This window comes from Cryptococcus depauperatus, chromosome 3 (genome assembly GCF_001720195.1).
Source record: "Cryptococcus depauperatus CBS 7841 chromosome 3, complete sequence".
Taxonomy (NCBI): Eukaryota; Fungi; Basidiomycota; class Tremellomycetes; order Tremellales; family Cryptococcaceae; genus Cryptococcus; species Cryptococcus depauperatus.
Window position 1 is genome coordinate 1,589,623 of NC_089470.1, and position 26,395 is coordinate 1,616,017.

General features: G+C 43.3%; 11 protein-coding genes across 11 annotated transcripts; 5 read left to right on the forward strand and 6 right to left on the reverse strand.

Moving 5' to 3' along the window:
• Positions 1-1,209: 1,209 nt before the first annotated feature.
• On the reverse strand, positions 1,210-3,168 carry L203_102888 (uncharacterized protein; the record flags this gene model as incomplete). The annotated part of the gene is made up of 2 exons (XM_066212303.1): positions 1,210-2,860; positions 2,912-3,168. 2 exons carry the CDS (start codon positions 3,166-3,168, stop codon positions 1,210-1,212), a joined length of 1,908 nt encoding a protein of 635 aa, XP_066068400.1.
• A 610-nt stretch (positions 3,169-3,778) lies between these two features.
• On the forward strand, positions 3,779-5,001 carry L203_102889 (deoxyhypusine hydroxylase; the record flags this gene model as incomplete). The annotated part of the gene is made up of 4 exons (XM_066212304.1): positions 3,779-3,929; positions 3,989-4,286; positions 4,333-4,681; positions 4,741-5,001. The coding sequence occupies 4 exons, from the start codon at positions 3,779-3,781 to the stop codon at positions 4,999-5,001; spliced, it is 1,059 nt and encodes a 352-aa protein (XP_066068401.1).
• Positions 5,002-5,385: 384 nt separating this feature from the next.
• Positions 5,386-6,304, forward strand: L203_102890 (uncharacterized protein; the record flags this gene model as incomplete). The annotated part of the gene is made up of 5 exons (XM_066212305.1): positions 5,386-5,424; positions 5,472-5,588; positions 5,639-5,860; positions 5,914-6,129; positions 6,182-6,304. 5 exons carry the CDS (start codon positions 5,386-5,388, stop codon positions 6,302-6,304), a joined length of 717 nt encoding a protein of 238 aa, XP_066068402.1.
• A 476-nt stretch (positions 6,305-6,780) lies between these two features.
• On the forward strand, positions 6,781-7,194 carry L203_102891 (uncharacterized protein; the record flags this gene model as incomplete). Its single annotated transcript, XM_066212306.1, has 3 exons — positions 6,781-7,012; positions 7,074-7,098; positions 7,146-7,194. 3 exons carry the CDS (start codon positions 6,781-6,783, stop codon positions 7,192-7,194), a joined length of 306 nt encoding a protein of 101 aa, XP_066068403.1.
• Positions 7,195-7,357: 163 nt separating this feature from the next.
• L203_102892 (uncharacterized protein) lies at positions 7,358-9,403 on the reverse strand (the record flags this gene model as incomplete). Its single annotated transcript, XM_066212307.1, has 6 exons — positions 7,358-7,432; positions 7,483-8,025; positions 8,085-8,344; positions 8,399-8,513; positions 8,562-8,959; positions 9,010-9,403. 6 exons carry the CDS (start codon positions 9,401-9,403, stop codon positions 7,358-7,360), a joined length of 1,785 nt encoding a protein of 594 aa, XP_066068404.1.
• A 1,758-nt stretch (positions 9,404-11,161) lies between these two features.
• Positions 11,162-13,823, reverse strand: L203_102893 (uncharacterized protein; the record flags this gene model as incomplete). The annotated part of the gene is made up of 16 exons (XM_066212308.1): positions 11,162-11,508; positions 11,563-11,592; positions 11,639-11,722; positions 11,776-11,946; positions 11,998-12,059; positions 12,116-12,455; positions 12,516-12,552; positions 12,604-12,682; positions 12,732-12,747; positions 12,804-12,977; positions 13,031-13,139; positions 13,195-13,263; positions 13,317-13,487; positions 13,540-13,575; positions 13,633-13,657; positions 13,714-13,823. The coding sequence occupies 16 exons, from the start codon at positions 13,821-13,823 to the stop codon at positions 11,162-11,164; spliced, it is 1,860 nt and encodes a 619-aa protein (XP_066068405.1).
• Positions 13,824-14,088: 265 nt separating this feature from the next.
• L203_102894 (uncharacterized protein) lies at positions 14,089-14,418 on the reverse strand (the record flags this gene model as incomplete). Its single annotated transcript, XM_066212309.1, has 1 exon — positions 14,089-14,418. The coding sequence occupies one exon, from the start codon at positions 14,416-14,418 to the stop codon at positions 14,089-14,091; it is 330 nt and encodes a 109-aa protein (XP_066068406.1).
• A 1,110-nt stretch (positions 14,419-15,528) lies between these two features.
• L203_102895 (uncharacterized protein) lies at positions 15,529-16,554 on the forward strand (the record flags this gene model as incomplete). Its single annotated transcript, XM_066212310.1, has 4 exons — positions 15,529-15,742; positions 15,794-16,200; positions 16,252-16,337; positions 16,395-16,554. The coding sequence occupies 4 exons, from the start codon at positions 15,529-15,531 to the stop codon at positions 16,552-16,554; spliced, it is 867 nt and encodes a 288-aa protein (XP_066068407.1).
• Positions 16,555-17,098: 544 nt separating this feature from the next.
• L203_102896 (uncharacterized protein) lies at positions 17,099-20,932 on the reverse strand (the record flags this gene model as incomplete). Its single annotated transcript, XM_066212311.1, has 14 exons — positions 17,099-17,407; positions 17,462-17,929; positions 17,981-18,797; positions 18,850-19,460; positions 19,510-19,539; positions 19,592-19,642; positions 19,698-19,918; positions 19,967-20,071; positions 20,123-20,161; positions 20,208-20,524; positions 20,582-20,604; positions 20,656-20,672; positions 20,748-20,852; positions 20,896-20,932. The coding sequence occupies 14 exons, from the start codon at positions 20,930-20,932 to the stop codon at positions 17,099-17,101; spliced, it is 3,150 nt and encodes a 1,049-aa protein (XP_066068408.1).
• Positions 20,933-21,155: 223 nt separating this feature from the next.
• L203_102897 (uncharacterized protein) lies at positions 21,156-24,035 on the forward strand (the record flags this gene model as incomplete). The annotated part of the gene is made up of 9 exons (XM_066212312.1): positions 21,156-21,387; positions 21,436-21,622; positions 21,673-21,776; positions 21,825-21,975; positions 22,019-22,164; positions 22,216-22,704; positions 22,752-23,197; positions 23,245-23,419; positions 23,476-24,035. The coding sequence occupies 9 exons, from the start codon at positions 21,156-21,158 to the stop codon at positions 24,033-24,035; spliced, it is 2,490 nt and encodes an 829-aa protein (XP_066068409.1).
• Positions 24,036-24,188: 153 nt separating this feature from the next.
• L203_102898 (uncharacterized protein) lies at positions 24,189-26,222 on the reverse strand (the record flags this gene model as incomplete). Its single annotated transcript, XM_066212313.1, has 5 exons — positions 24,189-24,480; positions 24,536-25,441; positions 25,489-25,825; positions 25,877-25,952; positions 26,010-26,222. 5 exons carry the CDS (start codon positions 26,220-26,222, stop codon positions 24,189-24,191), a joined length of 1,824 nt encoding a protein of 607 aa, XP_066068410.1.
• Between the last annotated feature and the right edge of the window lie 173 nt (positions 26,223-26,395).

Consider the following 26,395-nt stretch of genomic DNA (forward strand, 5'->3'; position numbering starts at 1 on the left):
GAATCACCCCTAATCTTCCAACCGTCGATTCAATCACTTCCTCCTATCCTCAGAGTATGATGTCTCATTTCAGTAGCAGAAGATAGGATCAAGGATGTTCCACTCTGGGCAAATCATTCGCACGTTGTCTATCGATAGTCCAGCCGAACAGCCAGGGTTCGAGATGGTGTTTATGACTTGCTCACCCATGGCATCCCTCTCCGCACCTACATGGCGATTAATTGGTGCATGATCGATGATGTATTGTCCCTGTCTGTTTCCAGTCCCATCTTTCTAGCCTCTGGCCTTGACCCAATCCGAATGAAGGTGTATTATCTAAGAATGAGCTATCGAAGTGTATAGACTTGAACAGGAGGGCTTTTCCATTTACTTTGCTTCGTATACTGAAGACGTCGGAGAAGTGGTGCATCCTCGTTTCTTGAGGTAGTCTGATGGCTTCTTGTATCTATCCTGCGGATTGGAGTCACCCTTACCTTTCAGAGAGTCATAATTACCTGGAATCGACAGCCAATCAAGCAGAAGTGACAGAGAAGAAGGAATTTGGTCAGTGCCATCGTTATGCCAGTCAGCATTGGTCGCTGAGGACTGTGGTAGGATCTTGGAGTCTGTTAGGATAGCTGAGGGGTTATATTTTGTGACCCGGCGCCGTTTACGTGTTTGAGAGGAAGTTGACGGTGTAGGAAGATGGTTATGGGAAGGGCCATGCTGGGTAAGACCGTGGGAGCCGTCCGATGAGCCAATCTGCAAGCTTGACATATCTGTAGATAGTGTTGACGACTGAGAGTGGAAAGAGTATTGAGGTTGAAGGTATTCGTTATAAAGAACAATATAAGCATTGAGTTTGAAGATTTATCATATATTAAACAAAATATGACCAGTTGAACGTTGGCTTTTCGAGTTGAACACGCAAAAAACCCTATACAATTCTGACCGAATTGAACACAGCCAAAATTTGCTTCCGTGATTACGATGCCTGTTCAGTTCGCAAAAATGATTAACCCAAATATGTTTGGAGATGTCCCAATCTCCGTTCATTACGTTTATCTTCCACTATTTCGTGGTTAAGAGTCAGTTTTAAAGCAATCATGTAACAAGCTTGTACAGGTTTTACTGTATTGCCACCGAATAGGTATATGCTACATTGTACAAGGTACTCATATCAAAAAGTCACTTAAAACGAAGATAAACAAGTCTAACAATAGAGTATGATCAAGCTACTAAATGTTGATTAACCAGACCAGCTTTCTTGGTTTGTCTCAAGCTCTTGGAACTCATCTCTGCTGGTATATTGGCTTTATCCAGCTCCTTTCGACACGTGTTGCCCATCCAAGCAGCCGATTTGGAGGGAACAAATCCGAGATCTTGGCCGTAAAGCGTCTCGAGGTACATGTCTGTCACGGAAGAATGCCTCTTGTATGATCCCACTAGCCTGTCCATTCCCAGTCCTCTACCAGAGGGTATCCAGCGTTGGTAACGGAAATCCCCAGCTGGCTCACTATTTTTTCTTCTGTTTGTTAGAAACTCTTTGTCAGCTTCCCTTGACCCGATATCGCTTGCGTGGATACCACCATAGACAGAGGGCACAGTTGCTTCTGATGGTGGGTGGCATGACACAGTTTGGAATGAATTCAAAGAGTTTGATCTTATCACCTTTGCAGCTTTGGGGTGGACTGAGGATGACATATTAGAATGCCGTTCGCGACTATCAGACCGGGCCATACTTGAACTGTTCTTGCGGGACAACTCAACCGATTTTTTAAACGGGGAATAGCGCAGGCTACGACTTGGTGCGGTGTACTGCTCAAATTGAGGGACAGCAGAAGGACTTTTTCCAAGAATCAATGGCACACTGTACTCAGCGGCGGAGCCTTCGTCGCCGCCAGACAAACTGCAATAGGCATTATTTGAATTTGCAAATGTGGACATCTGTACCCCCTGTCGTTTGGTAGCCGTCGGTAAGTTGGATGCGATGAACTCAGGACTGGGAGGGTCAGGATTCATGACTTTGAATTTATGCGTCGATGCCATCCTCTCAATCATTTGTCGAGCTTCTGCTCGATCTAGAGACCCCTGACTCCGATGACCGTGGTAACTTTCTGATACTGTTCGACCATGATTTGGGTTTTGAGTCGCTTGACCGTTGATGTATTTCATCGGTTGATCTTGTCTTCCTGAATATCGGCAGGCCCTCTCTGAAGGACGCTCAGATTTGGTTCGACTGTGCTTTGAAAGCTTCTCCGTCTTGGATCTCTTCATTTTAGTACTCCCAAGGGGTGGTATTGATGCAAAGACATCGATTTCATGAGGTTGCTTTACAGATTGAGGAGTCATTTTCATCGTTTTTGAGTCTCGGATGAAATGAGCCTTGATTTTATTTGGCTGGGAATATCGCTTCTCGAGCTCAATCGAAGATGGAGTAGAAATTTCATGGTGACCTTTTGGTGTAGATGATGCACGATGACTATTGGACAATTTATCGAGCGTTTGTGTACGATCTACGAGGTGTTGTTTGTCGCTGTATCGAGGCGAAGCGCTTCCGATTTGTCGAGTCTCGCAGCTCTTGTCTCTGTTTCTTTGTTCATCCTTGTTGTGATGGATGACTACGATCTCATACGGAGATGCTGGATGGTCGACGAGTCGTTTTTGCTTTGCACGCTTGTCTTTCAGTGAAAGCGGACTACAACCACTACCATGGAAACCGTCTTCTAGACGCGATAGACGGGTCGAGGTATAAGTTGATGTCCTGAGAAAGTTGGGAAAATACTCTGAGGCAGGACGCGAACGAGATGAAGATTTGCGAGTAGGCTCAATTTGACTAGGCTGATCAGGTAAAAAGAAGTCTGCATCAGATTCTGAACGACTAACAGAGCCCAATCAACACCTTCAGAACGGGAAGCATGAAATGACTTACTTTCTTCTTTCAGATCTTTTTCCAGATCTCGTCATAATTTTCCTGAATCCTTCACTCAACCTGTCGCCCTTTTTGTCTCTTTTGGAGGCTACACTACCCCAGTCGGAGAAGTGGCTTATCAGTTGAGGTTGTTCGCTTGGGTGTTGCACAGAATTGCATTGCAAGTCAGCGTGTGATGGTAAAGTGGGAGGACAGTAAGCTATAAGCGGCTGAGTGACTGAACAGGGTTTAGACTTGGTTGATGAACGTCGTGGCATGCTGCAAAATAACAAGGAAACTGATAGAATAAGTAAACGTTGTGATACAAGAACAGCAAGATGAATTGAAATGTAGAAAATAGTTTGTTGAAGAGTTGTAGTTGAAAAGTAATTGTAGATTTAGTTGAATGGTGCGTTGTTGACACCAATATTAGTCACGTGGTAAGTTATTACAAATGTGACGTTCTTACTACACAGTAAGCAAATTTGTGAGACTGGCTGTGATAATTTCAAGGAATCTGAACGACTGTTACTATTGAAAAGTCAAATGGTATACCTAAAATGGCATTAGTAGTGCTTTCAGTGTATTTTTAAAAGTCCATAACTCTTCTGTTATTTTCTCTCTTTTGAAGCTTGAATAAAGACTTGGATGTGCATTGGAGGGAATGTACAAAAATAGACTGGGATTCAATAGAAAAGTAAGCAGCAACTTGTTACCAATATGTTAAGGCTAACGGGGAAATGTAGATGGAAAAGTCATAATAAGGAGTGATATATGGAAATGCCACGTGTAATCAGATAAGAATTGTAGATTACAAAAGGTCTCAACTTTTTTTTGCTCAGAAACTTCCATTTTTTTTCATTTTTGCCAACATCAATTATTCATAAGATGGCCATAGACACATCTGCCGAGAAAATGATGGTTCTGAGGGATACTCTTTTGAACGTCTCAGGGAGTACCCCTTTGCATGAGCGTTTTAGAGCTCTATTTATGCTCAAGGCGGTTGGCGGGGATGAGGTTGTTGATATCATCGCTGAAGGTCAGTGTCTTTGCTTGAGGCTCTTCCAAAATTGAGTGACTAAATGCTTTAGTGTGTAGGATTGAAAGACCCTTCGTCTCTTCTGAAGCACGAGCTTGCCTATGTTCTTGGACAGCTCTTGAACCATCGTGCCCTGCCTGTGTTATCTCAAGTCCTTGAAAATCCAACAGGTGAACATTGCTTTATGGTGAGGCACGAAGCAGCGGAAGCGCTTGGTGCCATCGGTGCCGGAGAGAGCTTGCCCATACTCAGAAAGTATATGAACGACGAGAGCAGGGAGGTCAGAGAAACTTGCGAGATCGCTGTGGATAAGATTGAATATGATTTGAGCGAAGAAGGCCGGGCAAGGAAGGCCAAGTATGTGGTTCCCACCAATTTCATTCGTTATACTGACACGGCATAGCCCTGATTTTCCAACAATCGACCCTGCTCCATCTGCTGCTCCTTCTGATATCCATTCTCTTCGCTCAGATCTTCTCAACCCTTCTCTTCCCTTGTTCCAGCGATACAGGGCTATGTTTGCCCTTCGGGATATTGGCGCAGGTTCCAAAGAAGCCGTTGAGGCTCTTGCTGATGGATTCAGTGACCAGTCGGCTCTCTTTAGGCATGAAATTGCCTACATTTTTGGACAACTGAGTAGTCCTTACTCTATTCCAAGCTTGTTGAGACGACTTAAGGATGCTACAGAGGATGACATGGTTAGACACGAGGCGGCTGAAGCTTTAGGCGGCATTGCGTCTGACGGTGTCGAGGTATATTGATTCTACGTTCTCACAAAATGTGTAGTTTAAATCTGACAATTCTCGATTAGCCAGAGAACCCCGAGGGCGTGCTTGAAGACGAACAACTCCCAGAAGGCGGCGTGCTCGCTGTTCTTCGCGAATGGGCTATCAAACCTGATGCCCCTCAAGTTGTCCGCGAGTCATGCCAAGTCGCTGTGGACATGTGGGAATATGAGAATTCAACTGAGCAATTCAATCCTTTGGATTCTTTAACGGCTACAAAGGAAAATACTACTGGTATGGAGAGAAGTGCTCATGCGGCTATTACTGCTATGGGAGCTGCTGCATAGTCTGTTGGTTGGATGCAACAGGCATCGACTAAACATGACAGACATTTAGAGAGAGCAGATTGGATCTTCTTAAGGGCAGTTTTGTGGTATGCCTACCTTGACTTGTTGTAGCAGCCCGCGACTAGTTAATCACTTCTCTTTCTATCCAAGAAAGTAAGGTGTATGCCATATACGACATTTCTTTGCGTTGTAGTACTATACACTGCCCGTAATGGTTATACAAGTGGATGTATGAAAATTTCCAAGACAACCTGAGGTATAGGTCAAGAACGATGTCCGGACTTCCTCTCTTTATCTGGCCCCTCCGTTAAATGTGTTGCCTTGAAAGTCGTATTCTAAATTACTTTTTGGCTTTTAAATCTATTCAAATTGTAATCCGTAAATATGGGTCGTCTAGCAGAAGCTCAGAGAAAGCTCCTGGAGGTGATTGTGGTTTTATGCGTTAGGTGAGGGCACTAACAGTGTAATAGCAAATGATGGGTCCAGAAGCAATGGGTATTCAGCCTGTCAACCTCGATTGGTGGAATGAGAAGGTTTGTCGAAACTATCTATTTGGAACCTGCTTGCATGCCTTATTTGGAAACACAGTTAGTGTCTTGTTGTTTGTACAGTAGGAATGCGCTGATGAATAGATTAGAAAATGGACCTTGGCCCCTGCCCAAAAGTTCATTCTGATAGAATACTCAAACAATTCAACGAACACCTTGAGGCACATCCCGATGACCCTCGAACCGCTGCATTTAGACAAGAACATGAGAACAATATGTATCAGTTTGTGGAAGATTGCGATAGGAGGATAAGGGCAAGTCAGCGGAAGCTGGAAAAGACTCCAGAAGAAAACAGGAAGACGGTTGATTTAGTGCGTTCATTAACATCCTTTTCAAAGTGAAGAATGGCTTATTGTGCCCTTAGATGAGGGAGATTGGTGAAATCGAGTTGTCTATCCAAGGTGGTACAGAAGAGATTGAGGCACTGGGTGAAGCAGGAAAGGTTGAAGAATCCATGGAAAAACTTGCTGCTGTCGATGCCCTCAAAACCATGAAGGCCGACAAAGAAAAAGAACTTCAACACCTCAACGAGCATGCTGGTGCAAGTGGACATCAGAAGCTACGTGTTTGCGAAACCTGCGTAAGCCTCCTTTCAATGTATGAAGGCATATCATCACTGATAAGTGTAACAGGGTGCCATGTTGAGTGTACTCGATTCAGACAAACGTCTCGCCGACCACTTTGGTGGTAAACTTCATCTGGGCTATCACGAACTTCGTACACTATTGGGTAAATTTGCTCAGAGAAAGATGTGATTGTTTTTAGTTTGAAGAAAATTTGAAAGCTCAAAATCTCACATTCGGGAGCATGGATTTCAAGTCGTACTGTCTAATGCCATGCCTTAGGAGAAAGGGATAAGGGAGAACCCGCTTATTTGGGTGTTAGTGTTGCATTATAGAAATGTACTGTTTTTTTCACAGGTTTCGCTTTGATCTGAGTTGTAGTTGTAAGCCGATCAACCATACAATGTCTCCTCTGTACTTGAATCTAAATTTTAGGGGTATTTCTTCTTTTCTTGGAAGAAGACTCAATCTGAATGGTTTTCTTAGCTTAGACGTTGTTTGGCTTTTTCATCACTGACCAGGAAGCAAGAAAATTAATTGTGACATCACGATAATCAGTGCGGACATCGCCGTAACAGTCTAACGACGATACTTTGAAAGCAAGAAGATGCTATTGCTGTCACTTTTATAAAATCTCATCTTCTTCACTTACATACGATAAATCTCATATGACTGACAACTATATTCCAACTACCCCGAAAGAAGGGACAAGTACTCCTCTTGACGATTCCCTTCCTGGGCCAACAACGAAAATTGAGCCTCACACTCCTCATCACACTGGAGTACCTCCTTATGATGAGATGCCTCACGTAGGGCATGGGGATAAGATGAAGCGTGAGGCCGGCGAGCTTTTTAAGGTCCTTAAAGATGAGAGAGCTTCTGAGGAGAGCAATAAAGAGGGTACGATGAACACAACAACATGACCCATGGCAGATGGATAAAATAAGTAAGAAGGTTGAAGTTAGAGACGGGATAGGGATATACAAGTAAGCTCATGATCTTTTCGAAAACATTCAGCTGACACCTAAATGAGCATGGGTAGGAAGTCAGATCTTCCCAAACAAGTTGTTATGCATCCATAATGACAGGGATGTTACAGACTTGCTTTTAGCCACTCGATGTTGGAGGATGACCATGCAGAATGTGCAGCCTAAGCATATGGCTCAATCATAGGCCTACGTCTAAGAGTACAAATTTGCTCATTTTGATAACGACTCAGGTATTGTTACAACTATATTGTGTCCCCTAAGCGACATTATTGCCGATACCACAAAGCTTCTCTACATCACCTTCCCACTTCTTGTATGGCTCGTTTACCATCTAAAAGCCTTCTGTTAGCAATAAAACAGCAAAAAAGGCGAGAAATTTGCCCTCAATATTGTGTGTAACTTTACACGAGCCTCTTTCCAACCCAACTTGACCTTATCCCAATCAAGATCGTCTTTACTGCTTGCCTCTTTATATGCACTGATCAAAGCTCCTTCAATTTGCGCACACGTCTCTTCAAGTATCCAAGGGCGCAGCACAAAATTAGGATTATTATCAAACATAGCCTCTTTACGTGATAGTTCCCAAGTAGAAGCAGCAGAAGAGCGTGACCAAGCTTCGCGCTCAGAATCGAGTACGGCGCGCTCAGCAAAAACTAGCAGCCATTTCGAGAAATCGCCCTCTAACATTTGCCGAGCATCCTCTGACCCTAACTTTGCCATGCAGCCTTGCATCAGTTTGTTTGTGAACTTCTTGGTGTACTCTTTGCGTTCATCGTGGTCTTTCTGGGTGGCTGCCAGGGGGGGAAATTCACAAAGAAAGCGGAAAGATTGATGGAAATCAAGGTGATGATTTTGGAGAAGGGTTAGGAAATCAAACTTGATGTCTCTCGAATCGTACTGCTGCTCAGTCTTGAGACCGAATCTCTTTTCAGTAGTTGTCAACAGCACGTCGAAGCGACAGTTGAAAAAGGGTAGAGACATACGGCATACCAAGCTGTCATTTCAACCGTCTCCTCCCATACTTCAAATTTACTTTCCCATTGAGCCAAAACCTCTTTTCCTTTTTTGGTCCACTGCTTAATCTCTTCTTTACTCTTTCCTTCACTATACCCTTTGGGAATATGCCCATAAAGACAGTCATACCCAATAAGCGGAGACACAGAGCAAATGAACTTTGAAAGAGCAAATTTGATGCGAGCTGGTTGATTGCGGTAGGCATACATCCCTTGGATATCTGACGAGTCTGTGTTGTCTGTTAGACAGAGTCTCGTAGGAGATCAAGAGAACCGGGACTTACTGCAGATGTGCTTGTCGTCATAAATGTCCATAAAAGCATATGGACCATAATCGATAGTTATGCCAAGTAATGTCGCATTATCTGTATTGATCACTCCGTTCATGAAGCCAAAAACCTAGGCTATATGAGCAAGCATAAAGAAAATAAGAAGGAAACAGCAAACCTGCCATTTTGCAACCATCTCGACATTTCTCTTGATCACTTCCTCAACCCATTCATCCCAAGACATGTCTTGCATACTCATGACTATGTCTTTCATCCATATTCCCAGTTCTCTCAACCCCTCCAAACTTCTTCCAACTTGATCACCACTTTCCGTTTGTTTCTCACTTTGGTCGTTCAACCAAGATCCACCACCCATAAAGAAACTTCTCGTTCCTCGGCCGGCCGACTCTGGAGGATTTAGTGCCTCAAAGTGACCTATACGGATGAAAGATGGAGCAAGTCGTACGAGAAGTGAAGCAGGATGGAGTCCATCGTCCCGAAAAACTGGAAGAGTTAGTAGAGGCGAGGTAAAAAGAGCCAGGGCACGAGTCGTAGGAATACCAAGGGCTGCCACAGCTTTCATGTACAGTATCAGCCTGAGAAAGGATGATTGGTTCTAAAAGTACCTTCGCATCCAAGGAATTCGCGGATACCACCACATAAAGTTGCAAGACCATCGCCCATTCTGGGAAAAAGTGTCCGGCCAGCACCTTTGAATTGTACCTCCCATCGACCATTCTTGTTTTCTGTTTCAATTATCGAGACAGCTCTGCCATCTCCTAATTGTCCAGCCCAAGCACCGAATTGATGACCGGAATACCTTGTTGACCAAGGACCATAAGACTCTGAAGACAAGACTTTGCGTCCTGATAGGATGTCGATGAAGGCTTCCCTGGCTGTGTTTGATAGATCGGACTGAACTCCGGTTTCACATATCTCTAAAGCGTCACCAATGTTGAGCCTGGGTAAGAAATCATTCAAAGCCCTTTCCGATAGACCCAGCAATACTGGCTCAACCATTTGTCTTCGCTTGCAGGTTTGTATTTCAAGCCCTTCTCGCCAGTTCCATAGACTTTTGATGTTTCCCACACCTTGAGAATGTCTTCAGCCTCAAATCCTTTATCTGCATCAAGGCTCATCGCCTTTACTTCATTTTTGCTAACTCTGATCGGCCATGGGGCCCACATAGGAGTCACTCTGGCCCATATGCCACGCGTAGAAGGCAAAAAAATGGTAGAGCGCCTTGGGGCGGAGGCCGAAGATGAAAGAGAAAGTTGAGAGAGAAAAGACTGTAGCCTGCTGGATGAAAGAGGCAGATTCCCAAAGGTCACTTCTTGGGTTATGGTGTCATCGGATGCTTATGGCCGTAAGAAGGCTGACAATATTCAAGTAGCTCTTGATTCTGTTCAATCATACCCTGGGATCCACGGTTGGGGCTGACATTTGACTTCAAATGAGTATCATGATATAAATACAGATAAAAAAGAGTTTGAATTTGTTAGAATGAGGTGATCTAACTATGCAAGATGGGAATAGGGAGAGACATTACGTAATTGAGGATTGTCTCCGTTAAGGGATATATAAAGATCCTTCCATATCTTTTCTTTATCTTTTCTCTTACCTCCATGAATGGCATAATCAACAGAACTCACTCGGGTGTTTTAATTTTACAATCTGAGACATGATTCACTCGCATCTAGCATTGAAACACCATACTTTATCCTCAAGATGTGTATGTTGACATTCATCTAGACCAACGCCTTGCCCTTCCTGCAGACTCACACCTCATCGCATACTTTGACGATCTCAACGCTTATCTTGATGTTGGTCCACCTATTTACTTTGTAGCACTAGGCAGCGATCCCTCTTCTAGACATGGCCAACAACAGTTCTTTGTGTTACGACTTGCGGTGAACATTCACTCGCTAATACACTAGAAGTTGAGCGCAAAAGGCCGGAAAGCTTTTACATCGCCTCCTCTCCACCTGCTTGGATGTATGATTGTCTACAATGAACTAATTGTTTGTTTCAAAGTTGTTGTCGCGCGAGGAAGTGTGATTTTAATGCTTCTGCTCTCAAGACTCTGAACGTTTATGTCGGTCTTGTTTTGCTGGATACGATTGGGACTCTACGATGACCGGTCTTGCAGAGGGAAGCGGATTTATACGATATCTTAAGCAGTGGTTGGTCTCGCCTACTAATAAGGCATGCCGGCTTGGCGGGCAAGCTCCATACGCATTAGTTGTTAAATTGGAGCCTGATAACAAGACTGTTAAAATGCATCTCATTTCTGGACCTATACTACCTCTCTAAAGTCCAAAGCAGACTTTATGAATGCTCTTGCGGTAGCTCAAAGAATATCTGCTGATATAACTCTACGTACAAGAGAAAAGGTTTTCCCTTATCACACCTTTTACTTCTTTTTTCGATCCATACGAGTATATCAGGTCAATTTCTGTGCAGTTACTTTCACCTGCGCCTTGACTGTAACGAACATGACGGGAGTTATGGGTTACTGGCCAAATGAGACGATTGTGAGTGAACTCTCGTTGTCATGTTTTGACAGTAGACAACACTAATCTATTGTAATATAATGGAATATGAGTAGGCGCCATTTGCTGATGACGATTCGGTGAGATCAATCTAGACTGGTAAGAAAAGATACCAAACGATGTAGAGGATGAACAGAGCAGTGCGAATGCATACAACAGTGTTATACGAAGAAATGATAATTATCTCTATTATATATTTTCAAAAAATGACTCAAGATTAATAGCATTAGGATTGTTGGGCTGTTTCTCCCTCATTCTTCGGATGGGGATTATTGTTCATATTGTCAACAATTGTCTGACCAGACAGTGTCTCGCTCGCGTTCATTAACCTCTCTTCTCCATGGATTTCCCGCTCATTAATCAAATCACCAGTGGCTTCTTCCAATACCTTATCCTGGTTCTGGTTTTTGTGTACTAATCTCTGGTAAAGAGATTTGTTGCCAGTAAAAAGGAAGGGGAAAGGTATAGCGAAAGCGGTTAAGCCGAAACAGAACCAACAGACAGCTGTCCATCCATTGGGGAGGTGGTCGTACATTTGACCACCAACAACTGTACCCACTGCGATTGAAACGGCTACAAAATGTGCTTTAGAATACTGGCTCTCAGTGAAAATAAGACTAGACTTACCAAATGCGATGTTCATGGCAGCAAATTGATCTACAAGTGATAAGTAATGTTGTTTGTGATTCTCTTATAAACATACGAATTTCACTAATTCCTTCAATGTTCCTAGCGACCATAGCTACCTCCAAGCCAGTCGGTGCCAAGGCACAACTGGGGAATAAAGCTGAACAAAGTTTATTAGTAATCCCTGTATGAAGTTTGCGCCAATACACTCACTAGCAAACGCAAAGGTGACGATGAAACCAGCCAAACTTTTCTTAAGCAATAAAAGGGGCATAAATGGCAAGGAGAAAATTAAACTTGGGAACATGAGGAACTCAGCACCATATTTGTCAGCCAGAGCACCGATGATAGGACCGGCAAAGAAAGCAGGAGCAGCAGCAGCAACTAAAGGCATTCAGTTAGGATCCAAATGCCAAGTAGTTCAACAAGCCGTACGATATACAAGACCGACAAAGTCAGATTCTTTGTGCCAGACACCTTGTACCCGAAGAGGCAACCTAAAATCAACGATTAGCTACAATTAAGGATTCATAAAGATGGTCAGTCTACTCACGTAGGTTCAAGAGCACCAACGATCATACTGTCGAGAAACAACACCAAAAGAGAAGCAACGCCTCTCGTGGAGCTTGCAAGCTTTACAATAATTTGCAATGGAGATAATTCAACTCCGGCCAGTTTTCCTTTTTCAGCAGTTGTAAGATGGGCGAGATGTCCCTTAACAACTGACGAAGTCTTGGCCTGACCATTACTCATTGTCGTATGAACACTGTCAAGCTCAAGTGCTTGTCTTTTTTGTTCGTATTTTCGAAGATCAGAACCTTCAACAACTAGTAGACGAAGAACGAGATCGACAGTGCAGATAATAATACAAAAGATAAATGGGGCATGCCATCCTATATAGTGTTTTAATATTTCGAATGTCATCCTGAAGGAAAGGCGGTATTAAGACTCACCTAACTTGTGATAAAGCGCACCTCCGATTGGCGGAGCCTGCAAAGAGCATCAACGTACATCTAAATTCAACAACCCGCTGTCACTTACGATGGTTTGTCCTATGGACAAGCCAGACATGGCAAATCCAATCTGGCGACCCATATTTTTCTCGTCTACATTTTCACAGCTATAGACATATCAGTGAGCTATCGAAAAAGTTGTCTGTTTAAACCAACATCAAGGCAAAGCCAACTATCAATCCACAATGAGCGTCAGATTGATACCAAGTAAAGCAACACATAACGCACCTGTCCATATGACAGCACCAGCTGCTCCTTGCAAAAAACGACTCAGCACCATTACCCAATACGGCTTCGCCAACATGAATAATACAAGTGCTCCTTCTAATACCAGAATTGCAACGACCAATGGACCACGACGATATAGATGTTTATGGAAAAACCATGCTATAAAGGGTGTAGCTTAACTGTCTGTCAGCGATTGCGGTATAAAAGTTCTCGGGGTATCCACTTACAAATGACGATACCCATAGAATAGGCAAGAAGTAGCCAAGAAGTCAAAGCCGAAACATTATGATATCCCATATCCTGAAGCCTAAATGGGAGAACAGGAACAACGATAGCCTGTTGAGTTTGTCTATTCAGCTTGGCATGAGTTGGCATTGGGCTAAATACTGACATAAGTTAGGATGTCGGTCGAAGTCCCCATGGTGACCACCAACGTAATGAACCAGGTAGAGGCACGCCACTGTTATATTTCAGCAAATTTTAGCAGCAAATCATAAAGCTTGAGCGACTCACATTGGCACCCCATGGTAATTTTGGCGCCTTTAGATCTGTTCTTCTCACAACATCTCCATCAGTCAAATCAGATCTTCTAGTCTCTACGTCTTGTTCTACGACTCCATGCGGTGACTTTTGTCCTTCATGCTTTCTCAAGCTGTTGACGAGTTTGTTGAGCATGATTAAAACCTGCTCCAACAAATATTTCAAATTGCAATATGTTACGAGAGTTTGATGTTACTCTGTAATGTTTGCTTGTTGTCCTTGATAAGACAGTCTGTCGAGCAGCGGTGTAAGCCATTTTAATAATCCTAAATCCAAACGTTGCACTTGCCTCTTTCAAGCGGCGTAAACTTTTGCTGGATCGTTGGTGATTGTTGAAATGATAAAAAAAGGATGAGATTATATAACGTACTTATCCTCGCCTATCTCGCTTATCTCGCCTATTTCGCCCATTCGGCATCTGCCCCCTCTCCCGTCTCTCCGGCCGGCTCCGTCTTTTTGGCCAGCTCCGTCTTTTTCCATCAAGTCAAAATTTATTCGGTTCCATGATTGCTTGAATGAATTATGCCGAGTTTCTTTCTTATATTTGTAGGATATTAATGTATCTTTAGGCGACGGAAACGTCCAAAAAGACGGAATAGAGCTTTGAAGGGTATCGCTGCACCATACAGCTTGCATGAATTCATCAGAGCTACAACGGTTATAGATATTCAGCCCAAGAAAGAATAGGGCCAACCCATTTCCAAGATATCCTTGATCCAAGCTCGCGTCTGGGTGCCCAGCTCGGTCAATTTTCCAATGCTTGTCGACCTTCATCAAACTTGATAATCTTGGCTATCTTCAACTGCATCTTCTTTCTGATTACAGAGGGACACTCTATCGCTCCATTTTTGCTATCAGTAGCACTTGCTCGTCGCGCGGAACAGCCATAGTTGGCACTGGCAGCTCTCGATGTAGTAGAGCCATTGCTGGAAGGAGAATCGCTCGATTTCAAACTGGTGCTGAAGGGTGCAGAATCGTGACGAGCAAGTTTGCTTGCTACCTTGACACCAACTGGATGGGAACCACTCCCGTAGGCACCTGCACAAGTCAATACTTCTTTGATTGTTGTGCGCATGGGAACGTCGTTGAGCGCTGTGAGATATGGAACGACAGACGAGTTTGGTAGTCAAGTCTTGTTCAAATCTGTTCCAACCACCGTAGGAGTGCAAGATGTGCGCAGAAGAGGGTCCCATGACAGGGTAAACAGCGAGTGTATTTCTGATAGACGATGCAGGAATATTAGACTCTTGCTGCATGGGCATTTCAGATGTATAGCCGTGGTCCTGCGAAACAAGCGAGACGATATGTCAGTCTTGGTCATTCTCAATGAGCGCTTTCGAGCTGGCAACATACTAAGCATCTTGATTTCTTGACTCGTTCAGCTTGTCGAGGTCAAAAGTTGATTTCTTCTCAATTCATCACGTTGAAGATGAATTTGGGTGTTGTAATTTCACTAAGTGAGTAGTATACGTAATTACGGAAGCAATTCTTGGCTATATTTAACTCAGTCCGAATTAAACAATGTATTTGTATGTTGAACTTGAGCTGTCTGTTTCAATCCACCATGTCTCGTACAATACCAAAAATGAAGCTTCAAACGCAAAACTCTTTGGCTTACAGCTGTCGATCTCATCTATGGATATGTCTAGCTTGCAGGCTGGCTCATTCGACGACTCACAAGGTCTCACCCAACATGGCCCTTCCTCTAGCCACTTTCCTGCACTGAAACCCCAATGCATATATCTAATGTCAAGAGACTTATGTAGCTGAGATACTGCTGGCATATTTTGTGGAAGAACAGAGCTCTAACTTGCCTGTTAGTGATACATGACATAGACATAAACATTTAGATACACGAAATGGTAAAAGGTGAAAGTGACATCCACTACCCATTACGTAAGCATTTGGAGAGGTTTCATTATCACGAATTGAAGCATCCCATTAAACGATTAGTGGACTTTTGACATCGATCTTAGTCTCAGTCTCGGGGGGCTTTTTCGCATCATGATTTATCATAATGATAAAAAGTATTCTTCAAATCTTTTCATCATTTTATTATTTATCTCAAAAATTATCAAGTATATTAAGCCCAGCTATGCGGCTTTGCTCGGGTCAGGGGCTGATTCATTTACAACATTACTGTCCCCTCTTGCATTTCAATATTCGTACAATACAAACAGCTACTATGCCTGATGACACTCTTGATCAACAACCATCATCAAGCCGGCTTGGAGTGACGGAACTCAGAGCGAGCATGTCAACAGAAGAAAAGAAAAGGCAGAATGCCCTGTGGCAACACTATACGTTTCCGGAACGAGGAAGGAATGGAGGTTCTCCAGATCCCTTCGAGATTTTGGGATTGGATCACAATGCGGACCAGCTACAAGTCAAGCAACAATGTGAGCGTTGGCAAATGTGTTTGGCAAGGAGAGATGCTTAAATATGCTCAGACTACAAACTCGCGCTTTTATTGCATCCTGATTCATCTCATCCATCTTCTTCACCAGATCATTTTGCAGCCCTCAACAAAGCCTACAATTTACTCTCTAAACCTTCATCTCGTTCCATTTATCTCAAAACAGGCTATGGCTGGGATTTGAACAGCCTATCTTCTGTTGACGCTCAGATGCGTGCCGAAATTGCTAGACGGCGCAACGGAGGTTCTGCAGCATGGAACAACGCCAACAGGCAGTATAGGGATCATGAAGCCGGAAAAGGAGCTTGGGGCAACTTTGATGGTTCACAAGGATGGAAGTCGTTTGAAAGTAGTAACAATGGATTCGAGCCTCCCACAGCAAGCTCGAGAGAGGAGAGATACATGTCAAATCAGAGATTCCTTGCGGTCATTGGTCTTACAGTGAGTTCCTTGATTACCACGCAATGTAAACACTGCTAATCGTTGTATAAGAGCGCTGTGGTGGGATGGTTGCATTGGAATCGACTGAACTGGGCTACCGATACACATCGCGAGATGCTTAATAGGAAAGACATTGAGTGAGTTAAGAGCGAATTCTGGCAACTATTTGCTGATTAACACTGCGTTATCGGTAGTGCATCTCATGCTCTCGCCCAAGCCCGTCATGAGGCAGCACTTCATGGCCATATTCGCCGTGAGAAGATCCGTCAACGAGTACGCGAAGCCGAGCTTTTTCGGGAATTGGAGGCTGCAAAACAAGGACATATGTCCAGGTCCGACGAGAATAGCGTGTGAGAAGAAGGACAAGAACAATCTTCTTCCTCAGCTTTATGTCTGTGACCATACGAAATATCGCTCAGAATCGCAAATTCTAATCATTGGATAACTTACTTTTCGTTTGGTTGTATAAGAGAATTATCAGGAATTGTTTTGTTGTAGCAAGAGATGGAAAAATATCAAATACTGATAGCAGACTGCTCACGTTGATTGTTGGAGCTGGCTTCACAAAATGCCCGATCGTCTTGGTATAATGTCATTGACCATATTCCTTGATACAGGCGAAATCCATTGCGGAAAAAAAGCAATTGAACATAGAGTAAAATACAATAAATTCAGCTTTAGATTGGCAAAGTCATTTACATCTCATCTTGTCGACGGTGTGATAGTTTGTTGATTTTGCCAGTTCAAATTTACAAGATGTTGAATACGAGTATAGCTCTTTTGCATACATGTATAACAGGAGTTCTGTCCATATCGTAGTAACATGTATTAGTGGACAAGCACCGTTGTGGAGGAAAACTAGTGATTACGAGCAAGTTAAACTATTAGTATAAAGAACTTATTCCTTTAACTTTTTCCAAGATTTCCAGCTCTTACTTTTTTCCTGTGGATTCTTTCCTCTTTTGACATTTGTCAAACTGTCGTCTTTGTTCACTTTTTTTGCGGTGTCATCCTCTTCACTTTCGCGCTCCTGCCCCCTTCTCTCTTTGACCTTCTCTAAAGCGTCTTTCATTCTCTCTTTTTCGCCATTGTTGGAGAAGAACCCAGCTAGACTGACCCAGACGTTGAGACCATGAAATGGAGTAGCCAAGGAGGGAGAGGAGGAGTCGATGCGATCAGCTATAAGGGCGAGTTGACGTGCTTCCTCCTATCAAGTTAAAAACGTTAGCCCAAACACTGGAATGTTCATAGTTAGACAGACAAAGTCGCGTCTTGAAACGATTGCACTTGGCGGCGGAGCATCTCCTTGGAAAGCCCATGTCCAAGACCAGCTGCCAGATACTTCTCTATTGTCATTGCTGCCAGTTTCAAGATCCTTTTTGCCTTCTCTCTTTTGCTTATGTGTCACATCATGAACTTGACTGTTCTTCGCTTGCTCGGCCTTCATTTTCTCCCTGACAATACGCATTATCCCATTATAAGCCTTATGTCCAGATTTCTTTGCCTTTGAAAGGTTTTTCTTTCTTCTCTTTTCCACTCTCCCCCCAGCCCTCTCGTATTTTTTATCCCATAAAGCTTTACCATTGATATAACGCATAACAGGACCTTCTTTTAGTATTCCAATCTCTTCTGAAGGCATGTTTAACGCTGCAAGGGATGAGACGGGAGAAAGAGGACGAATGACGCCGACTGTAGAAACTCGTTCGCGAATTATATGGTTTGTGAATGGCTGTCAATTGATCTGATCAGGCCTTTACAGCGGATTAAATTGAATACTTACGTTTTCACCGCAATAGATACCGGGCCATCCTGCTTCTCCTTCCTTTGCTCTAGAATCGTCTATACCTGGAATCTCAGCCTGTTTTCGACCCCAGTTTTTTTCAAACTCCATAAACCCAATTTTTTTCCCACCTTCGCCAAAGGAGAAACGCGGTCCTGTATCGTCATCCTTGTCAGTCCGGTCGTTTACGGAGGTTGCGTCCAATATTTGGCTAGCTTCGGGAGTAAAGTGTTCATAAAGACTTTTGCCTCTAGGAGGTGGTAAAATACCTTCGTCTTGGATTTGTCTACCTTTTGCTTCCAATTGTTCATTGTTTCCCGTTTCTGAGTTTGATTCATCATGTAGGCTTGGCAGGTCTGATGTACTCGAGATTGCTGATATATTCAAAGCAGTAGATTGTATTTTTTGTCTTAAGGGTTGCGAATGGCCTTCCTGATAAGCGAGGATTTTTGGCGATGAAGTAAATTGGTTTCCGAAGACGCTTTTCAACTTTACTATATCATCTGTCGCTCTGTTCTTTTCTCTAGAGTTTGGCGTTTCAAGAGTCTGACTATCCTCTGTACTAGTTGTTTTACCAATATACAAACTTCCGGGAGCCGAGGGAGTTACATATCGAACGAAAGAAGCAATCGCTCTGAAACACCCTCGAGCAGGCTTAGACATGGAGAAGAGAGGCAAATCATGGCAAACCCCGTCGTATACTTGTAGATGAACATTAGTAGGACCATATCTATTCTCAATTCCATTTAGCGACGGGAGAAGAGCTTCAACGTCCAGACGTATAGGATATTGTCTGGGGTTTGCAGCCTTATGCGCTCTGCAAAGATGATTAGTTCTAGAAGAGCCAAAGAGAATTGTAGTAAACATACAGATATATTATTTCATCTCGCAAAACTTCGTCATCTCCGCACATAATGTATAGCGGCGGCAGGCCGCCAAGATAGCCTAGTACGGGGCTTATCCAGGGATGACAAAGTTGAGCATTGGTAGCATACAGCTGTATTTGGGTATCCAACACAACAGTATCTTCTTTGACTGTTAGCTTTAACGGAGTGTCACATTGTGCTAGAGTGGTAGGCCTTGTTTCTGTTGGTGAAGGAGGTACGAGTGTTTTCAACAAGTCTGCAGGGTTGGCAAAAGATGAGCTGGGGACAGGCTGTTGGGGTGGAGGGTGTGCGTTTACTCCTGATAAATGAGCTGTTGATATGGGTTGAAGGGCAGAGGGACTGGGGGGTCCGGGTGATGCCATTCCCTTCATTTTAGAGGCATGAACGGAATACCCAGTACAGTCCTCATGAAGAGGCTGTCTTGAAGAGACATGGTCTGAAGAAAAAGTATTCTTCTCTTTGATTGCACCATTTCTGTCAGAGTCTTTCTCAGCATGTACCCGAGCGACAACTTCTCTAACCTTTGCTCTAAGTCTTGATTGAACGGCTTTGGTCAGAATAGGAGGTGGTGGTGGCCACAAGGACGAAGGTTTCTATTAAGGTTCTCAGTTTAGAAACAATAAACATATAAAGAAATCGTACATGTATGAATCCATATGGGGGTATGATATCCTACAAAGATGACAAGTGAATTGTGTCCTTTATAAATCCGTGAGGCGCGCACCGTAGCTGTATTCTGCAAAACACTTGGAAAACTATGTGTCAAATCAGACCACTGATGGTGATCATTGGTCAGCTTTGTAGAGTGCAGAATTGAGGTAGATTCTTACTGGACTTATCAAAACCGCACCCGCAGGTAGCGTTAAGCCTGGGGTATCCCTTAGTATTTGTAACAAAGCCAGACATAGCCCTCCACCTGCCGAGTCACCTGCAATCACTATTGTTTTAGGGTCAACCGGACTGTGGGGAGAACCAGGTGGTGGGTTCACTAGGTAGATATAGGCCGCTAGGCAGTCGAGGATGGCACATGGAAATGGATATTGCGGAGCTTCTAGAATAAAATAAATATCAACCTGTCAAGAACAATGGTATAGTGTACTTCGGTAGTTGACCGCAAAACATCGACCGTGCATTTTACGAGCATGACGCCAAATCGTATAGCGATGAGTGTTGATGGATCCCCAGTAGTATGCTCCACCATGTACTAAAGGCGTATCAGTCTATGATGGCCTAGCAAGTACATAAGAAGACACACTGTAGAGCATGCACCGAAGACGGTCCATTTCAGGTCTGACTACAAAATATTAACTCAAAGCCTGCGCATCCGACAAGACGCCTACAGTTGTCATCTTTGTGTTCCTCAGCATCTTCCATTTGTTCTGTTTGGTTTGCTTTAACTTCAGTTCCCTGGGTAACCTGTCTCCAATCCTTTTTCATTACAATCCATTCTGCTTCGACACCTTGTCCGGCACGGACTTGCCACCATTTAGTGCCTCCTGCAACCTTATAGGCCATATCCTCGCCTCCAAGTGCCTCTACAAGGTGTTTAGCGGCAAGAGAAAGAGATGGTTCTGACACCTCTACTCGGTGCACAGCTACCCATGGTGGAGACAGAGTATGAGCTTGCCCAAAACGTTGCAATGCTGCTACAGGATGTCTTTGAAAGGTCAGCAAGCATACAACTTTCATGTAGCAAAAAAGATTATAGCCTCACTTGGCGGCTATCTCAAGGAAAGTCTATGCAAGAGTCTTAGTATATACCTTTCCATATAATTGAGTGTTGCTAACCTTCATAAGCACAAACGCTATCAATGATTTATGTTCAGTTAGTATTAAGTTATTGATATGTCCTTCTTTAGTCGAATATATAATTGACATACCCTCATCATACATCAAATCTTCTCTAGCCTTGTCCTTGTCTTTATCTCCATTTGAATGTGAGCTCAGAAAGTGCTTGAAAAAGGTGTCCAATACTAGTGGCCCAGCTGGAATCAAAGTCAGCTCTACTGGTATACCTTGTTAACTTACCAGTAGCCAAGACTTGTGGCGTTAATAAATCAGGCATTTATCTTGTATACATATAAAGTACATGAATATAAACAAATGTTGTAAACAATATTTATAATATAAACAAATGTTGTAAACAATATTTATAATATAAACAAAATCCGTCCCAGTGACTAAAAGAATTATGTCGTCATAACTTCTTTCCACAAAGTTGTTTTGAATGCAATATCACTCTTTGAATCTCTATTCTCATTTTAAAATCAAACCACAACGAGAAAACAATGTACAAGCCGTACAAGCTGGCATTCACCCTGCATGGGCACGCATCGGACGTTCGCAACCTCAACGTACCATCTTCCCAAGTTCCAATCCTTCTTTCGGCTTCTCGAGATGGCTCAGCAATCGTTTGGGGTCCCTCGAGCAAGTCGAGAGAATGGGATGTCAAAATGAGAGTAGAAGGTCCAGAAAAACTCTTTGTGAGCTGCGTTGGTATGACACGGTGGAATGGTCAAGGTAGGTTGTATATTAACAGAGTATCAACTTGTATTGACAGCTGTCAAGCATACCTCTTGGTTGGTTCACAATCCGGAACTTTGTCAAGCTATGCCTTGCCTTCCTTAGAAACAGCATCACCGACTGGCAATGAGACCTTGCCGGAACCAGTACATACTCTGTTTGAGCACGCTCAGAACCTCTGTTGTATGGACGTGAGCCAGAGCGGGCTTGTTGCCAGTGGGAGTTGGGACAAGTAAGTCTCTGTTGGCATGCTCTATGGAGGCAGAAAGTTGATATATATAGGTCGGTTATTATATGGAAAGATTTCAAGAACATTATTAAAATAGAAGGACACGAGCAAGCTGTTTGGGCAGTGAAGTTTGTTGGCGAAGATCGCCTTTTGACAGGTAGGTTCTAAGAATATCATGCTTTACAGTGTTCTCATTGTCTTGAAGGATCTGCCGACAACAAGATCATACTTCATTCATTCGATATTTTTTCAGGTAAAACAACTCCTTTGCAGACCTACACAGGCCACACACAGCCTGTTCGAGGTCTAGCATTAATGTCTAATGGAACAGGTTTTTGGAGTTGTGCTAATGACAGGTGAGCCTTGTTGGAATTTGGTCTATCTTGTCTAATGATGTAGCTATGTCAATATTTACTCATTTGACCATCCAAATCCCCTACGATCACTTTCAGGACATACTTCTTTTATTTATTCCATTGCTACTTTCTCGGACGGCAGCGGCGCGATCACGACAGGCGAAGATGGCACTATGCGTGTTTGGTCCGGTAGGTTTATGAATTCATCCCAATGCTTCTATTTGCTGAAACACACCCTAGAAACTGCGTTGCTTCAAACAATTCCCCATACATCTAACTCTTTATGGTCATGTGCCATACCACCTTCTTCAATTCCTTCCTCTCCATACATTGCATCTTCCTCATCAGACTCAACCATTCGCTTTTTCACGACTGAAGAGTCCCTTATGGCTTCGCCAGAAGAACTTACGGCCTGGGATGAAGAGATCAAGAATCGTCAACTCGATAAATCTCAGATTGGTGATGTAAAGCATAGTGATTTGCCAGGTATAGAAGCTCTTAATCGTGAGGGTAAAAAGGACGGGCAGGTATTGATGATCAAGAATAACGGGATTGTTGAGGCCTATCAATGGTCTGCCCTTGATTCCGCTTGGCAACAAATTGGGCAAGTTGTGGATGCCATTGGGCAGGGACGAAAACAATTGTTCAACGGAAAAGAGTATGATTATGTATTTGACGTGGATGTTAGTGAAGGCATGCCACCATTGAAATTGCCTTATAACGTCACAGGTAAAGTCATGTCTAGCTTATCTTACACAACGCTAAAACGTAACCAGAGAATTCATGGATAGCAGCCCAGCGCTTTTTAGAGAATAACAATCTTCCTTCGTCATATACCGAACAAGTCGTGGACTTCATCCATCAAAATTCTGGTGGCACCGAATTGGGTACCGGCGGCGGCGAGACAGGCTATGCCGACCCTTTTACAGGCAGTAGTAGATATACAGGCGGAGGAGTGTCTATGGCTAGTAGAAGTAGTGGCAGTGATCCATTTACAGGAGGAAGTCGCTATGATGGTAGGAATGATATTCAGAAAGAGGCTTCTGGAGGATTGGATCCACTCACTGGCAATGGGGCCCGGAATCCAACACCACTTCCAACCCCTGTAACACAGAAGAATCATATATTGCCTGTCTCAACCTACTTGCCCTTCAAACAGATCAATGTCAATGCTGTCAAAGCAAAGATTGAACAATTTAACAATGAGTTCAAGACGTCTTCGGTAAATCATTTCGCTATTGCTACGCAGTCGCTGACCCCTCAAAACAGCCTACTATGGTATTGTCAATCGAAGAAGAAAACACTCTCAAAGACATTTATGACTTTCTTAATCTCTCTGTAGCAACATTGTCAGACTCTGAAGCTGAAATTGGAGAAGAAAATTTTGATCCTGCTAAAATTCTGGCTCTTGTGGCCAAGTGGCCTGAGGACAAGAGATTTCCATGTAATTATCCTTGTCATTTAATTCAAGGAACGTGAGGAGGTACTGATAGTTATTAGTCATTGACATTGTTAGAGTCCTCGCAGCTACTTCTCCAAAATTCGGGTCTCACTCTCCCCACTCCCTTCTCGCTGCTTCTTCCTTATCCGAGCCTTGGACGCCCTCCAAATCTCGAGAGACCAATACTCTTCTTGCTCTTCGAGCTCTCGCTAATTTGTTCAATCTAAAAAAAGGTAGAGAGGTGGTTACGCAGGAAAATACAAGCCAAAAGGTGCTTCAAACAGTGATTAATTTGCCTCTTGTTCAGCTCAACAAGAATGCTCGTATCGCTGCTTCTACTATCGCCTTGCATTATTCAATTAGCGCTATGTCTTCAATTCCACTTTCTCTAATTCCACTTATCTTCGATCTCATCTTGACGCTGCTGAAACAAGAAGAAGAGGATACCGAGGTTATATATCGTGCAGGTATAGCTCTTGGCAATCTTTTAGGCAGCTCCAGTATCAGAAATGGCTTGCAAGTTGGTAAGGTTGGCGAGGGAAAGGACATATTGAAGTCGTGGGCCAAAAAGGAAGGACGGTTGGAAGAATTGGCAAGAGAAGTTGAGACTAAGACTTAAATAATAAGTTAACATAGTGATAAAACTGATGACCGTCGATGAAGACCTGATGAAACGAGTACAACTGTATGATTGCTTGAACTTGAATTAGACTGTCACGACTTATTTTTCATTCAAAATGATTGCATCAGATGCATGGAAAAAATTGTATCATTAACTTCTTTTTCCTTCATCTCTAATCCATCTTTTTGGCACTCCTCTCTCACCAAGAGCCTCAATGGCAGCTCTCTGCTGGGCACCCTGTACTTGCACTTCTTGCAAGCCTAGCTTTGGCGACACACCTTCCCTTGGGCCAACACTAGCGGCCCCTGCACATTTCTTGCGCATGTATTCGGCAAAATCAGCAGGATTTATTGAGAATAGTTCTAAGCCAACTATGTGAGTGATGGTTCGGTGACCACCTCGAGATGTAATGTATATAGTAACAGGTTGAGGGGCGCCTTTTCTATCTAATTGTCAGCTTGTGAACTAGGCAGGGCTGTAAGGAGAGCATTACATACTTCAAAGTGCCGTTAATCGAGACAGACCAGCTTACGTTGTTTCGTAGCTTGTTTAAGATTTCATCTCTTGCCATTCTCTGTCCAGGACCAGGTTTCTTTACTCCTACCGCTTTCCCTAGTTCCGCATCAAGCAGAACGAAACGATGATCGTTCTCATCTATGAGGTTGTATGTCACAACATACTGGTCAATGGCTTGTTTAAGAGCGTGAGGAGGGTGGAAGGTAGATCTGTCTATACCTGCTGCCTCCCAAAAAGAGATAGCACCTCCTGAAGGTTTCCACAGTTCTTCAATAGTCATTGATTGGGATAATGCTTGAGGAGAGTTAAGAGCAGCATCCGACGCGGCTTCTTTTGCTGCTTTCTTGGCAAGTTTAGTCTCTTCCTGTGAGATTGTTACATACTCCTCATGTGCCTCTAGAGAAGGATGTTGCGGATCAAAGGACACGACAATCATCTCACCTTTGCTCTCTTTTATTTTAAGTAAACCTTCTTTACTGACCTCTTTCATCCATTTGGTGAGTTTCTTCCAATTACTCTTTCCAATTATGACTTCGTCCCTCTTGTCCTTCGGAATGTAAGCAGGGCGGCAAGGCAAGATGTGAGAAGAATACAAGAGTGACGCCGATAGTGGAAAGGATGATGGAGGAAGATGAGACAGTGCTTGAAGTAGGGAAATGGAAAGAAGAGAGGATATCTCAGAGGATGAAAGAGAAACCAAAGGGGTAAAAGGTGCAGGTCCCTTTGCTGCTGTTGCTGCATCTTCAGAAATAGACAAACGTTCTATAGGCGGACTTGGCGCACCAGATGGTACATCTTCAGTGTTCCGAGGCGGGGTTGCTATAGGAGACTGTGGAATTGGGATTGTAAAAGTTGTCAAATCTGGTTTTGATCCCAGAGCCCATAAGCTTGTCGGGACATCAATAAATATTCCATGTATAATTGCAAGACTTACTGATCGTCGATGATACAAAGCACATCAGCAAATTTACCCTCCTCTTCACCTTTGTTGTTCATGAGATGTTCGATTCTTCTTTCCCAAGCACCTTTCATGCCACCTTTGGCGACTACTCGCCCAACTCCAACGTAGCTAACCTGATCATTTTTAGATGACGAAGTCACAAATGCACAGACTTGACCTTCTTGGACGTTCGGAAGAAGATGAGGGTTAGCGATGTTTGCTACAGCAGGTATAAATAGTGGTGCACCCATAAGAATGGGTGGTGGCATGGGATTATATATTTGAATCATTTCCAACGGTGGATGAGGGAGCGGCAAGGAGAGCAGGTATACTGTAAAGAGCTGACTGATCAGAACTGGGCTTCCAAGTAACCCTTTCTTACAAGTTGGAATGTATTCTTTGGAATTTCGCCCAAAGGCCATCCACAGCACATCACCACTCGGTATCAGCCAAAAAGTCTTTGTTATCTCTCATCAGCTATTACCATTTACATACTGAATCAATTTGAAGCTTACACCTTCCATCCCACTACTAGTCTCAAAAGTTGCAGTTCTCACCCCCTCTGGTAGAATCAATTTTCCAAGCTCCTTCTTATACCCTTCATCTTCAGAACCGCTGCCCAATAATAAGGAAGGGTATTGCTCAAGTATCGCATTGAAAAGTTGTCTTCTGGCAGAAGAACGGATGGGAGTAGCGTTGGACTGATGCGTTAATGGTTTTTTGAACATTTACAGAAAGATAAAACGCTGAATAGAAATAAAAGAAGACTTGAATTTTGATATTCAAAATATCCATTACCCCATGGGGTAATCTTTTCCTTTGAATCTTATAGTTTGCTTCAAACGGATTCTATTTATGTTTATAAATGATTTTATACATGAAATATCGTTGATAGGACTTC